This window comes from Haliotis rubra, unplaced genomic scaffold (genome assembly GCF_003918875.1).
Source record: "Haliotis rubra isolate DU_JTF1 unplaced genomic scaffold, ASM391887v1 Scf209, whole genome shotgun sequence".
In the NCBI taxonomy this organism is placed as follows: Eukaryota; Metazoa; Mollusca; class Gastropoda; order Lepetellida; family Haliotidae; genus Haliotis; species Haliotis rubra.
Window position 1 is genome coordinate 721,192 of NW_025766103.1, and position 14,116 is coordinate 735,307.

At 38.0% G+C, this 14,116-nt stretch overlaps 1 protein-coding gene across 2 annotated transcripts; it reads left to right on the forward strand.

Annotated features, from left to right (window-relative positions):
- Positions 1 to 6,036: 6,036 nt before the first annotated feature.
- LOC124276422 (beta-porphyranase A-like) lies at positions 6,037 to 11,699 on the forward strand. 2 transcript variants are annotated; one of them, XM_046712066.1, is made up of 4 exons: positions 6,037 to 6,135; positions 7,884 to 8,126; positions 8,799 to 8,937; positions 10,165 to 11,699. In XM_046712066.1, the coding sequence occupies exons 2-4, from the start codon at positions 7,887 to 7,889 to the stop codon at positions 11,655 to 11,657; spliced, it is 1,872 nt and encodes a 623-aa protein (XP_046568022.1). In that variant the 5' UTR covers positions 6,037 to 6,135; positions 7,884 to 7,886; the 3' UTR covers positions 11,658 to 11,699. The 2 variants fall into 2 exon arrangements, with proteins under 2 accessions (XP_046568022.1, XP_046568020.1); XM_046712064.1 differs by having other exon boundaries at positions 6,066 to 6,150.
- Positions 11,700 to 14,116: the final 2,417 nt, after the last annotated feature.

The following is a 14,116-nucleotide window of genomic DNA, read 5'->3' on the forward strand; positions in this document are numbered from 1 at the left end:
CACAAAGGCAGTATTTTATCTGTCACACTCTTTTGTATTAAAATAAATAGTCTGTCAAAGGTTTTAAGTGATTCAATCGATGGATCTCTTTTCGTGGATGATTTTAATATTTCTTGCCGTGGTAAAACATGCGAACTATTGAGAGACAATTACAAATTTGTCTCAACAAAATTCATAAATGGTGTCTTGAAAACGGCTTTAAATTTTCGAAATCCAAAACCAACTGTCTACATTTTTGTAGGAAATACAAACCCCATAAAGATCCAGAATTATCATTAAATGGCACACCCATCAAAGTTGTCAAGGAAGCTAAATTCCTTGGTCTCATCTTTGATTCGCATTTAACCTTTCTGCCACATATCAAAAATCTAAAAGCCAAATGCCTGAAGGCACTCGACTTGTTGAAAGTCGTTTCCAGTTCAAAGTGGGGAGGGGACCAAACTACCCTCCTTCATTTATATAGATCACTGGTCCGATCGAAACTTGATTACGGCTCTATCGTATATGGTGGGGCCTGTAAAAGCAACCTGAAACTACTTGATTCTATCCATCACCAGGGTCTAAGACTTTGTCTTGGGTCTTTCAGAACCTCTCCCATTGACAGTCTCTACGTTGAGGCCGATGAGCCATCTTTAAAACTTCGCCGTATCAAATTGTCCCTACAATATATCACAAAGTTATATTCTAATGACTCCAATCCTGCTCACACTTGCGTTTTTAATCCTCTTTATGAGGATTTGTATAATAAAAAACCTTCACTTGCTCCACCTCTTGGGATAAGAATCCAACAATTCATTTCTGCTGCTGGCATTGAGTTGGAGAATATATCTCCTTCCCGTCTTCTTTCTTCTCCTCCTTGGCAATTGGTGAGGCCACAAGTTGACCTAACGCTGACAAAGTTTAAGAAATCAGAAACTAACGAATTACAATATAAACAAGAATTTAATCAATTAAAAGTAAATATAATACATATAAATCCTTATTTACAGATGGGTCCAAGGATGGTGGCGCGGTTGCTTGTGCCACTGTCATTGATCCAGAACAATCTCTTCTCGACTACCAGATAACAGCTCTATTTTTCACAGCAGAAGCTAACGCCATATTAACAGCTCTTAAATATATTAATAAACACCGTAAATATAAACAATACATCATATTTTCCGATTCTCTTTCGTGTCTTCAGGCTATTAAAAGTCGTTCTTGTAAACATCCGCTTTTATTACAAATTATTGAATTGCATAATGAGCTTGCTACTGGCCAATGTGACATCGTCTTTTGTTGGTTACCCAGCCACGTTGGCATTTCTGGGAACACGATGGCTGATATTGCTGCTAAGGCAGCACTCAACAAATCTGTGACGCCACTTCTGATCCCATACTCTGATTACAAAGCTGCTATTAGAACTTACATCCGTGATCTGATGCAAAAGAAGTGGGACACCCAAGTAGGTATCAATAAATTACATGAAATAAAACCCTACATTGGTTACACCTACTTGGGTTGTCAGTCCAGATTTGAAGAGGTCATCATGCGACGATGTCGTATTGGCCACACTAGATACACGCATGCGTACCTATTGAAAGGTGAGGATCCTCCGTTTTGCATCCCTTGTGATGAGAGAACCACGGCCAAACATGTCCTGCTTGACTGTGTTGAATTCTCCATCATAAGGGATAAATACTTCAATGTGAAAACAGTTAAGGATCTTTTTACTACTGTTAATTCTCATTTAATTCTTGGTTTTTTAAAAGAAATTGACTTAATGAATGAATTTTGAATAATATGCTGTGTACATATTTGTATTTTAATTATTGGTAGACTTGATTAATAACTTAAATTGTTAGTGGCTGTACCCTCAAAGGGGGTTGAAGTATTGTAAAATTATTGTCCTCCTGAGAGGGTACGTAAGTCCCAAAACATTTCAAGTAAATTTAAGTATACCAGGTATTTTAATCGTAGTATTTTGTTATTTTAATGTATAGCTAATTTCGGTATAAACGCCAACAGCTAAAGGGATGGTGTAAATCCAGCTAGGGTCCATGCAGGTAGCAAAAGTAATGTAAGTCCCCATGGACCCTAGTATGGTGATCTACCTTCAGTTGTTGGCGATCTATAGCCCATTTTTATATTGTGTTGTCCCCTATAGTTAATATGTTTTAGATTCAATTACTAGTTTTACATATATATCTGTGATACTCTAGTTGCTTTACTGTCCTTTGGCGGCAGGTTTTTATAATATCTGTATATATATATTCTTTTTCAATATCAAATGTTCTCGTCACGATATGGCTGAAATATTGCCGATGTGACGTTAAATCTTAACTCACTCACTCCACGTGCTTTGTTCAGTCTGACATGAGTATTACATGCCTACGTCATACTCACGGATGGTCAAGAAGCTGAAGTCTATATAATCAGATCTCATGGCAACTGACAGTCACCTTGACAATACCGTTCTATAAATGCATGTTAAAGATAAGAACATGCGTTGGTATGTGGGTGCGGTGATAGGGTAATCTGGAAATACATGTAACCCTGTCGCTCGAAAGAGGACAAGGGTAGTTATGTATTTTCAATGATGATTCAACCACTTTGGTGATTGATTTGCATCCAGCTACGGGAACATCTTCTTCCCTGGATCTGTCACTCACTGATTCCATTTTGTATAATGAATATTAATGGATGGTCCACGATGACCTCTGTGGGAGCGATCACTTCCCCACCATTCTGAAAACAATCAACCCTGGGTATGATCCACCTTTATTATGAAGGAACAAACCATATTCTAACCAGTCTAACCCTGCATTTAACTCTGTGTCTTTAATCCGCTTTATGAGGATCTACACAGCAAGTACCCATCTCTTATTCCGCCTCCAGGAATAAAAATAAAACCTTTCCTTTCTGATGCTGGCATTTAGCTACAAAATATAGCTCCTCCCAGATCTTCTTTCTTCTCCTCCTTGGCAACTGGTGAGGCCACAGGTTGACCTAACAATGACAACGTTTACAAAATCCGAAACTAATGAATACAACATAGACAAGAATATAATCAATTGAAAAGTAAGGGGTACACGATATGACTTAAACATTGCCGATGTGACGTTAAATATCATCTCACTCACTCACGCACTCACTCACTCACTCACTCACTCACTCACTCATTGTTTAGTGCGTTGATAAACAACCAAAAACATAATCACAACATTGGACCTTCATTGCACACATTTGTACATTATCAGGAACAATGTGTTATGAAATGTTTCCATCACGTAACATCACAGAGACCCCAATACCAGGTCTACGATCCAGCATAAGGCAGACAACATTTATAAATAATGTTTATGAAACCAGAATAAATATAAAAGGGTATAGATCAAGTGTTTTGAGGTAAGAGGTAACACAAATGTCAGACAACATGGTATTCATGTCAGTGGCCCGGTTTTTCACACCAAAGACTGCATCTCTTTATTATCAGCTTTGACTGTTGTATGGCTTTAAATATAGGTCTAGGACTAAGGTCAGTTGATAGTATACATATGCAGGTGTACCTTTCTCAGTGAAGTTTGCTTGAACTAGTACAGAGAAGGTGCAATATGAAGTGAGTGAGTGAGTTATTATTTAACGTCACATCGGCAATATTGCAGACATTTCGTAACGAGAACATATTTGACATTGAAGTGGAATATATGTATATTATAAAAACCTGTCGACGAAGGACAGTAAAACAACTAGAATATCACAATTAGAATTAAAACTAGCATGGAAAGTTAACACTAATAGCACTATTGGGAAAATACAATTGGGAAAATACAATATAAAATACTAGGGACTATAGATCGCCAACAACAGAAGGTGGCGATTGTAAGAATCAGTCAAAATTAAAAGGACAAGAATACTACGTTTAAAATTCCTGGTACAGACTTTGACCTTTTGGGACTTCCGTACATGGGACAATAATTTTACAATACTTCAACCCCTGGAGGGTACAGCCACTAACAATCTTAGTTACTAATTCAAACTTCCAATCATAAAATATTTATGTATTTACAAATCATGTAACAAATCTAATTCTTTTAAAAATGCAATAATTAAATGAGAACTTATATTAGTAAAAAGATCCTTCATAGTTCGTGATTTGAATAGTTACCCCTTGTGAGAATCTTCATCTTTAAGCAAATATCCATGTGGATATCTTGTGTGGCCAATACGACATCGTCGTATGATGACCTCTTCAAATCTGGACTGACAACCCAAGTAGGTGTAACCAATATAGGGTTTTATTTCATGTAATTTGTTAAGACCTACTTGGGTGTCCCACTTCTTTTGCATCAGATCACGGATGTAGGTTCTAATGCTAGCTTTGTAATCAGAGTATTGGATAAGAAGTGGTCATAGATTTATTGAGTGCTGCCTTGCCAGCAAGTTCAGCCATTGTATTCCCAGAAATGCCAACGTGGCTGGGTAACCAACAAAAGACGATGTCGCATTGACCAGTAGCAAGCTCATTATACAATTCAATAATTTCTAATAAAAGTGGATGTTTACAAGAAAGATTTTAATAGCCTGAAGACACGAAAGAGAATCGGAAAAGATTATGTATTGTTTATATTTACGATGTTTATTAATATATTTAAAAGTTAATATTGCGTTAGCTTCTGCTGTGAAAATAGAGCTGTTATTTGGTAGTCGAGATCCACTGACAGTGGCACATGCCACCGTGCCACCACCCTTGGACCCATCTGTAAACAAGGATTTGAATGTATTATATATATGTTTAAATTGATTATATTCTTGTTTATTTTGTAACTCATTAGTTTCAGATTTCTTAAACTTTGTCAGAGCCAACGTCAGGCCTCACCAGTTGCGAAGGGGAAGAAAAAAGACGGGAAGGAGATATATTTTCCAGCTCAATGCCGGCAGCAGAAATGAATGGTTTTATTCTTAAACCAAGAGGCGGAACAAGAGAAGGCTTTTTGTTGTACAAATCCTCATAAAGAGGATTACAGAGACAGTTAAATGCAGGGTTAGACTCGTTAGAATACAGCTGTTTTGTTATATACTGCATGCAGTTTGAAGAACACTGTTTCACATACTAAACAGTCTTGTGATTCATAGTCATTCTGTGTTCAAAGTGATAAACTACGTTGGTCCGAGATATTAAAACCCATGACCCCTTATGTGTTGTAAAACAAATATATATATATATATATATTCCAAATATTACCAAAATTGATTTCCAAAATGAATACATGGCCTTGAGTGAGTTAATAGTTAGCGTCACATCGGCAGTATTGCAGCCATATCGTGACGAGAACAATTTTTACCAATACTCAATCAATAAATGTACAACGTAAAAACCTGTCATCGAAGGACAGTAAAACTACTAGATTATCACAGCTCATAATTTAAAACTAGTAGGCTGTTATAAAAATAAATCACTAGAGACAGTTACGGTACAATATTAAAAAAACGGCTATAGATCAGCAACTGCAGGTAGATAACCATACTAGGGACCATGGGGACTTAAAGTACTTTTGCTACCTGGATGGACCCCAGCTGGATTTATATCAAAATTTCAGCAGCTGGCGATTTTAGTCAAATTTAGCCAAAATATAAATGACAAAAATACTACATTTAAAACAAGTACTGCTGACCATAGCACATAACGTTACCATATTTATTGCAGTAAAGGGTTGCCGGCTGTTTATCCTATTCACTGATCCGATGTCAAATACCTTGACGTGTGCGTTTCCCACTCCGGGTTGTCAAAACTGTGTCACATAATTTTACAAACGCATATTGCAGCAAACAGTTGATTCCTTTTACTTTATTTTTATACGACAAAATAATCCGCTCGGAATGAGTTTAAACCTTCACTTGATAAACAGTTCTACGTCAGGATTGTCAGTTACAATTATTACAGCAATATACTTATCGTTCTTCATAAGTTTAGAGTGACAGTTTGACATGCATTAACCTCAACGCTACCCTATCACCGCACCTACAGGCCAGTGCATGTTCTTATCTGGTACATACATTTGAGGAATGATTGTGTCAAACTGGCACTTTCCATGAAATCCAACTATACAGACTATCGCTCCTAGTATAAATGACCAGTCAAACCTGGACCGTCTAGTGAGTATGACTTTGGTACGTACCATTCATGTCATAATGCATGATTCAAGTCAAAGACTATTGGTTTCACGGGAAGGAAACGAAGGCTTGTAGTTCAAGCACTTTGAGGTTTAACGGGGATATATTCATGGAAACGAATAAGGCAACACATGAAGGTACAATTGTTCCTTTATTATTGCCAGAATTTCACCCACAGTGCAATTCATACCTTGTGAAGACGCCTGGAAAAGAATAAAGGAACACTTGTACTTCCATATGTTCCCTTATTCGTTTCCATGAGTACATGTACATTTGTCTTTCCAACACTGGAGTCCAAAGTAGGATCCCAAGCACTTTAATTCGTTAAGTAACAAGGACAACTACATAATGGTGATCGGACAACACTGGCAATATGGGTATAGTTAGTAATCCAAACTCCATCTTCGACGTTCGCAGTCTCTGAAGCATTGTTCTTGTCCATCATAAGGGATAGATATTTTAATGTCAAAACAGTAAAGGACCTTTTTAGTAATGTTAATTATCATTTAATCATTGATTTTTTAAAAGAGATAGATCTGTTAAATGAATTTTGATATATGTTTTGTAAATAGATAAGGTTTTATAATTGGTAGTTTAGATTATCAGCTTCGATTGTTAGTGGCTGTACCCTCAAAGGGGGTTGAGATATTGTAAAATTATTGTCCTCCTGAGAGGGCACGTAAGTCCCAACACATTTAGAGTAAATTTAAGCTTGCCACGTTTTTAATCGTAGAATATGTGTGCTTTGAATTTATGGCTATACATGTATTTCTCTTCTGTCGCCAATGGCTGAAGGGATGGTGTAAATCCAACTAGGGTCCATGCAGGTAGCAAAAGTAATGTAAGTCCCCATGGTCCCTGGTATGGTGATCTACCTTCAGTTATTGGCGATTTATAGCCCATTTTTATACTGTATTGTTTTTCCCCTATAGTTAAAACGTTTTAGATTTAATTACTAGTTTTACATACATATCTGTGATACTCTAGTTGTTTTACTGTCCTTCGTCGGCAGGTTTTTTATAATATACATATATTTCATTTCAATATCAAATGTTCTCGTCACGATATGGCTGAAATATTGCCGATGTGACGTTAAATATTAACTCACTCACTCACATTATTCTTGTAACTGTAGTACCGTTGGGACATAGAGATTGTTTATACTTAACTGAGGCATCCAAATGACTCCATCTACACGTAGTCAACAGTCAGTAACGGGTTATTTAACTTATGAGTGAGTGAGTTAAAGTTTATAGTCACAGCGGCAGTATTTCAGCCATATCGTGATTAAAAATATTCATGATAAATACATACATTTTAAAACCCATCGATGTAGGATAGTTAAACCAACTAGAATATCACAGTACCAAAACTTAAAACGGGCATCTATCTCTAAAATTGGATTTAGGACAATACAATATAAAAATCGGGCTATAGATCACCAACAATTGAAGGTAGATACCATACTAAGGACCATGGATCCTAGCTGGATTTAAGTCATCCCTTTAGCCGTTCGCGATTGTAATAAAATTTATTTAACTTGAAGTCTACTTGCAATAACAGGTTATTTACATACCAATGTATAACTGCATGCATAATATTGACTTGGATCATACTAAACCACTCGTCTCAATGTTGAAAGCCTGTTTTAGGGTAAAAAGCAAATAACTGTTATTAATTGAACGAAATCAGTTATAATTTTAATTAGATAATTTCATTCAATGTTCCAGAGAATGAACTGGACACAGGTCTTTTTCACTCTGAGTTTCACAGTAGTCGGAGGCTACAGTGACACTACGGTGACCATCCACCCTCAGTGGCTGGCACAGGGAGGAAGCGCTCGCTATGACTACAATAGATGGAACAAGCACAATAACTTGGATCAACCAAACCTCATTCCAAACTGTCGGAGGCTTCTGACTGATAGTGGGCGCTGGGGTGACCCAGACACAAACAGTCGTCTCTTTCAAGACGTGAGAACGTTTGTTTCATTGTTTGTTTGTTTGTTGTTGTGTAACGCCGCACTCAGAAATATTCCAGCTGTTTGGTTTGTTTCTAACCCGTGAACATTCGCGATCTTTGTCTGTGGAAACCCATTCTTGTCGTGAGTGGCGACTAACGGGATAGGGTGGTTGACACGTGTCATCGATTCCCAGTTGCGTAGATCGATGCTCATGCCGTTGGTCACTGGATTGTCTGGTCCAGACTCGATTATTTACAGATTGCTGAAATAGTGCTGACATATTGCTGAGTGCGGCGTAAAACTAAACTCACTCACTTACTCGATTATTTACAGATGGCCACCATGTTGCTGGAATATTGCCGAATGCAGCGTTAAACAACAACAAACAAAAAGAAAGGAGGGGGGTTGGGGCAAATATTAGCTCCAGTATTTTCAAACATGATGCAACAGAAAAAAATGTTGAAATTTTGAATAGGTGGAATTTTGAACTGTACGTAATTAGTTTCAACCTTTGGTGGTGTGTCCTTTACTTTTGCTATTAGGAGCAAGAAAAGCACTCTTTCATGTCATGCTGTATTATCTGTCTAGGCGGAGAGTCGGTAATAGCGGTAATAAACATGTTTACAATATTGCATTATGTTGATTTCAAGGTCATTAATCTTATAAACATATCCATTGCAAGTGGCCAGAAGACCCAAACCGAAGTGGCTACCCTGACCCCAACTACTTGAAGAACGTCACCATACAACAGCAAGTGTGCTCCAGATACGTACAGAACATCAACACTGTTTATGAGAACGACATGATCATGGTGACAGAAGGTAAGATGAAAACTAAAAGCCATGGCGGAATTTGTGGGTTTGACCAATACGAACTAACATAGTTTCTAATCACGTATTTTCTATTTTGTCTTATTCTATTTGTTCATTGGACCTTTAGTAGCAGAAAAGTGGCTACTACCTCTGGGTCCATATCATGTTTGTCCACTGATTCCTAAGTGTATAACTGGTGCAACATCCAGAATACTGACATTTCATCGTCATTTTCCATGTCAGTCAATCTGTATTCAGAACTGGAGACCACAGGGCCAAAGTACAAGTATATAAAATGTTCAACAGCAGAATGGATTTCCCTTCATAATAGCATGATAAATATACAGAGCAATATTTTCAATTAGCATACTATTAGCAGTCGAAAAAGGCTGGTTATGTTTGTGGTTGGAAGTTGTTTCGTAAAAAATTGGGTATGTATTTGTTTGTGATGTTACTACAATGATCACAAATTAGCAGAACATGGTATTCGTCTTATAGGACATTTAACTTACAGTAGGTTTGTTATGAAATGTTCCCTTATAACAACATAAATCTTAGTAAGCTGGGTAAGGCTATTCTTACTTTCCTAATATTAATATAGCGTATAAATCGTTTACAGATGACTTTTCTATAAAAAGGGAGTAAGTAAAAGTACAGGAACTATTTCGGAGTGTTCCATGCTACTCATGTACATAGCAATCCTTGCTTCTTCTTCTTACGAGTAACTTTAAGAAATGCTGTTTGTTTCCAATTCCATGCCCTTACCCATGTCTATTGGATGCAACTGGCTCCTGCTTGGGAACATACACAAAACATGTTGACATGACTTTACTTCCGATTCAGTGTCACTATCGTCACAAGAGCCCAGATGTGAACCTTCTTCTATAAAGCCCCCTGATACATTTGAAATATTTCACTGCGAACTTGAACCTGCCCTATCATAGAGAGTTTGTGATTTTTGTGATTTGATTCTTTCAATGTGCTTCTTGTCAAACAAACTGAAAGCGACAAAAACGTCTCTTTTCCACAACTTTACAATAACTAGGGTGACCATGACACTGACGGTGGTATTCCATTCTTACACCATGCATTCTCTAAAACAACTTTATTTCTTTCATCATAAAATTGTCCTTTTTACATTTTCTGTTTTTTCACATTGTTCAATTTCCACTCATTTCAACACCAAATTCAGTCGTGTACCTGTTCTGCTCTATTCTATTCTATTCTTATTGGCAGCTCTTGAATTCCCGAGTTGGATAGACACGTCTGATCATGATGGTCATTTCCCAAACAACGTTGATGCTGCTGCAGAGTTTATGATGTTGTTGGTACAAGGAATTTATGACTACACCAAAGGACGGATACCACCCTACATTGAGCCAATAAATGAACCGGATGGTAAATGGCAAATACTGAATTTCACCACTATTTCTGCCTTTCACAAAATAGTTGCAGAGAAACTCCATGCCAGATTTAACATCAAGGTGGCTGGTCCTACAATTACCAGTGAAATTAACAACGCAGATTTACACGACTTTTCGTATTGGCAAAAAGTGGCAAGTTTCATGGATATCACTCTCGGCTATATAGATGTATTTTCTTTCCATGCGTACAATGACCTCGTTGTTTCGGGAAGATCTTACAATTTTACTGGAGCAAATGAAGCACATCTGGTAGCATTTATAGACCTGGTTGAAAACTACGCCTCTCAGAAGACCGGTAAGATTATTCCTCTTGTTATCAGTGAATATGGTCGCGGTGCCGTCAGAGGACTTGACAAATATGCTCCATCACCCATAATTGACTTTTCAACAATCTACCAGTCCAATGCCCACAGATTTACCCAACTGGGTCTGAGGGAATACATTGACAGAGCAGTGGCCTTTCTTCTTGCCAGTGAAGAAAGGCCAGGACGTTACAGTCTCAACTATTCACTTTTCACACCTGAAGGAAAACCCACCCGTATTGTCGACGTTTACGAGTTTTGGTACAAATTCGCGTCAGGCTTCTCCTTTATCAGCACTACCAGCCAGTATGACGGAGAGGAACGTACAGTGTCGCCATTAGCAATGTCAAGTACCTCCACGAACGAAACCGTCATTCTCTTGCACAGTTATTCTCGGAGGTCACAGGCAGTCAAGCTAGTTTTCCAAGGAGACTGGATCAAACCAACAACTGGCCAAGCTACTTGCACCACCATCAAGGACGACTGGTTCCCAGTCATCACCTTCAACGAAACCATCGACATCCAGAAGACACAAGGAATTGTTGAACTTCCTCCTGAAGCATCATGTCACTTTACATTCAACACCCCTTCAAACAAACTTCCTTCAGTCACTCTCAACGAAACCACATATTACGGAGCGGATACACTGATACCAATCAAGGGCGATGTTGTCTCGACAGTGATATCTCTACCAAATGGCCAGTATGACAGTGCAAGGCTGAGAGTGTCAACCAGTTGGCTGATCAATGAAACAAACAGTGTATCATATCTTACCTTTAACCTCCACCGCCTTGACGCTTTCTTTAAACTGTATGATTCAGGCAAGTTTAATCCTGCCAGGAACATGTATTGGAATGTATGGGAGTTTGTAGTCCCCACATCTGTGTTTGTCACAGATTCCAACCAGGTACAGGTTCACTTCTCTAACAACAAGACAACAGGATATGTTTCTTCTTTTGCTCTTGTTACGGGCAAGTTGGTTCCATCTGACAAGTCAGATTAATAGTCATGCGTCATATTCGAATTATTAAAGAATTTCCATTAATGTGGTTTATGTCATTGTTGTCATATTCTCAGTCCATAAACGAGGTACATTTTAATGGCAGTGAGTGTTGACCTGAACTTGAAGGTTACAGTTTGTATCATGACGTTGTAAAGGGGTACATAGGTTTGGTTCAGAGCACACACCTACGTGTAGGCACATGTACTAAATCACCGAGTTTGAGATATTGAAACAGCTGACTCAGTCGCGTTTCTAAAAACAAAACAAGACAAAACAACAACACTTATCTAGCAAAATCAAATTGTCTAAGTATGGGCTAATATCGATTTCAGTTTATTCCGAGAAATACATATTGCTGACTTTTCTCAATCTTGAGAAACTTCTAGTAACAAAGCAGAAGGAAGTTGCGTGGGTACTCCCGTGGACTTGGGTACTTCATGTGTCCAGGGTATGGCTTGCCAACCTCACTTATGTAACAAGGTGATTGGCTTAAAACCTAGATAAATTATTTTCCAGTATCGAGACGGTGGAGTAGCCCAGTGGTTTAAGCGTTCGCTCGTCACGCTGTAGACCCGGGATCGATTCCCCACATGGGTACAATGTGTGAAGCCCATTTTTGGCGTGCCCCACTGTGATGTTGCTGCAATATTGCTAAAACGGCGTAAAACTAAAGTCACACTTAAAGCTGCGATGGTTACCGGTGCTCCAACATGACGTGACGTGACAACTGACCGATGATTTGACTTGTAGAGGAACTTATCATGGGTTATGTCTCTCTACTTTAAGCTACATAATTCAATTCTTTATTGCACGAAAAGCCACTGGCTCATACACAGAGGAGTTACATAGTACCATTAACATATATCAGCAGTATCAGTTCATTTCTTAGCAAAAATGTGTGATGAATAAATATTGATACGTCATGTTGTTTGACAGGACAGTAGAGTATTTGAACACTGACATGAGATAAGGGTCATTGTAGTAAATATTTTGTTGTCATATATGGAGTGAGTGAGTGAGTTAATATTTAACGTCACATCGGCAATATCTCAGCCATATCGTGACGAAAACAATTTATACAATAAAAAGTGAAAATATTTTGAAGATTAAAACCTGTCGACGATGAACAGTAAAAATACTAGATAATCACAGATATAATATAAAACTAGCGAACAAAGCTAAAACATTCCAATTATAAAAGACAATACAGTATAAAACACGGGCTACAGATCGCCAACAACTGAAGGTAGATCATCAAACTAGGAACCATGGGGACTTACATTACTTTTGCTACCTGCATGGAGTGTCACATATGGAGCAAATAAACAAAATGACATTCATCTTCGATAACCTGACAAAATGGACAGAACCTGTGGAGGTTTTTAATTGATAGATATCTTCCTCGCTTGATTACTAAATTATGAACTATTCTAAAACGTATAAAGATGGTCAGGCGCTCTGACCACTAAACAACTGAAGTGGTCAGTAATTTTCCAATATGTTTCAGATCTGAAGGCAATAATAATGGTCAATATATTCAACACGACCAGTTTATAATGTCAAACGTTTGCAAAACAATTGCACCACCTCAAAACAGTGTTTTGCAAAGGTTTGGCATTATAAACTGGTCGTGTTACAATACTTGTTAGTGACTCCTTAACTTTTTATTGAAAACGCCACCTAACACGTCAATAGAAATGAACAGAATGAATTTGAATATATTGACCATGTTCATGATTTCATTCACGTATTGTTTGATACAGACTCGATTATCCACAGAACGCCTCTAAAAGAGCAAAACAACAACAACAAATAACTAAATGTCATTACGACTCATTTCGCACTTGATATTCATTATGTAGATGTTGCCTCAGTATTGAAGATCCGGGTTAGAATTGATCTTCAGTAACCCATGCTTGTCGTAAGAGGCGACTAACGGGATCGGGTGGTCAGGCTCGCTGACTTGGTTGACACATGTTATCGTATCCCAATTGCGTAGTTTGATGCTCTGCTGTTGATCACTGGATTGTCTGGTGCAGACTCGATTATTTACAGACCGTCGTCACTCACTCGTCACGACACCCAGCATACTATATTCTTTTCACTTTGATAAACTAATGCAACACTTATGCAAAATAGAATTATGCCTCATACATGAGCCAAACACGCTCCACATATTCTCAGCATATACTTCTTACTACCGGGCTACTAACCCCACACTCGACGCGACACTTCCCTCTTCACTACTGAAGCCGTCAAGTAGCTGTACAATGGGTTGCACATTATGTAGTTCCTATGCAGTACCCTCTTTCAACAATCACTTCTTATTAATGAGTACTTCATGATTTTGTCTGCTCACGTTTCATGGGAAGCGCGTTCTTCAAACAGTGTAACGTTTCATAAGTCGACCCATTCAGGGTTGATAATATGTGTTTGTAAATGAAATGTATTGTTATGAA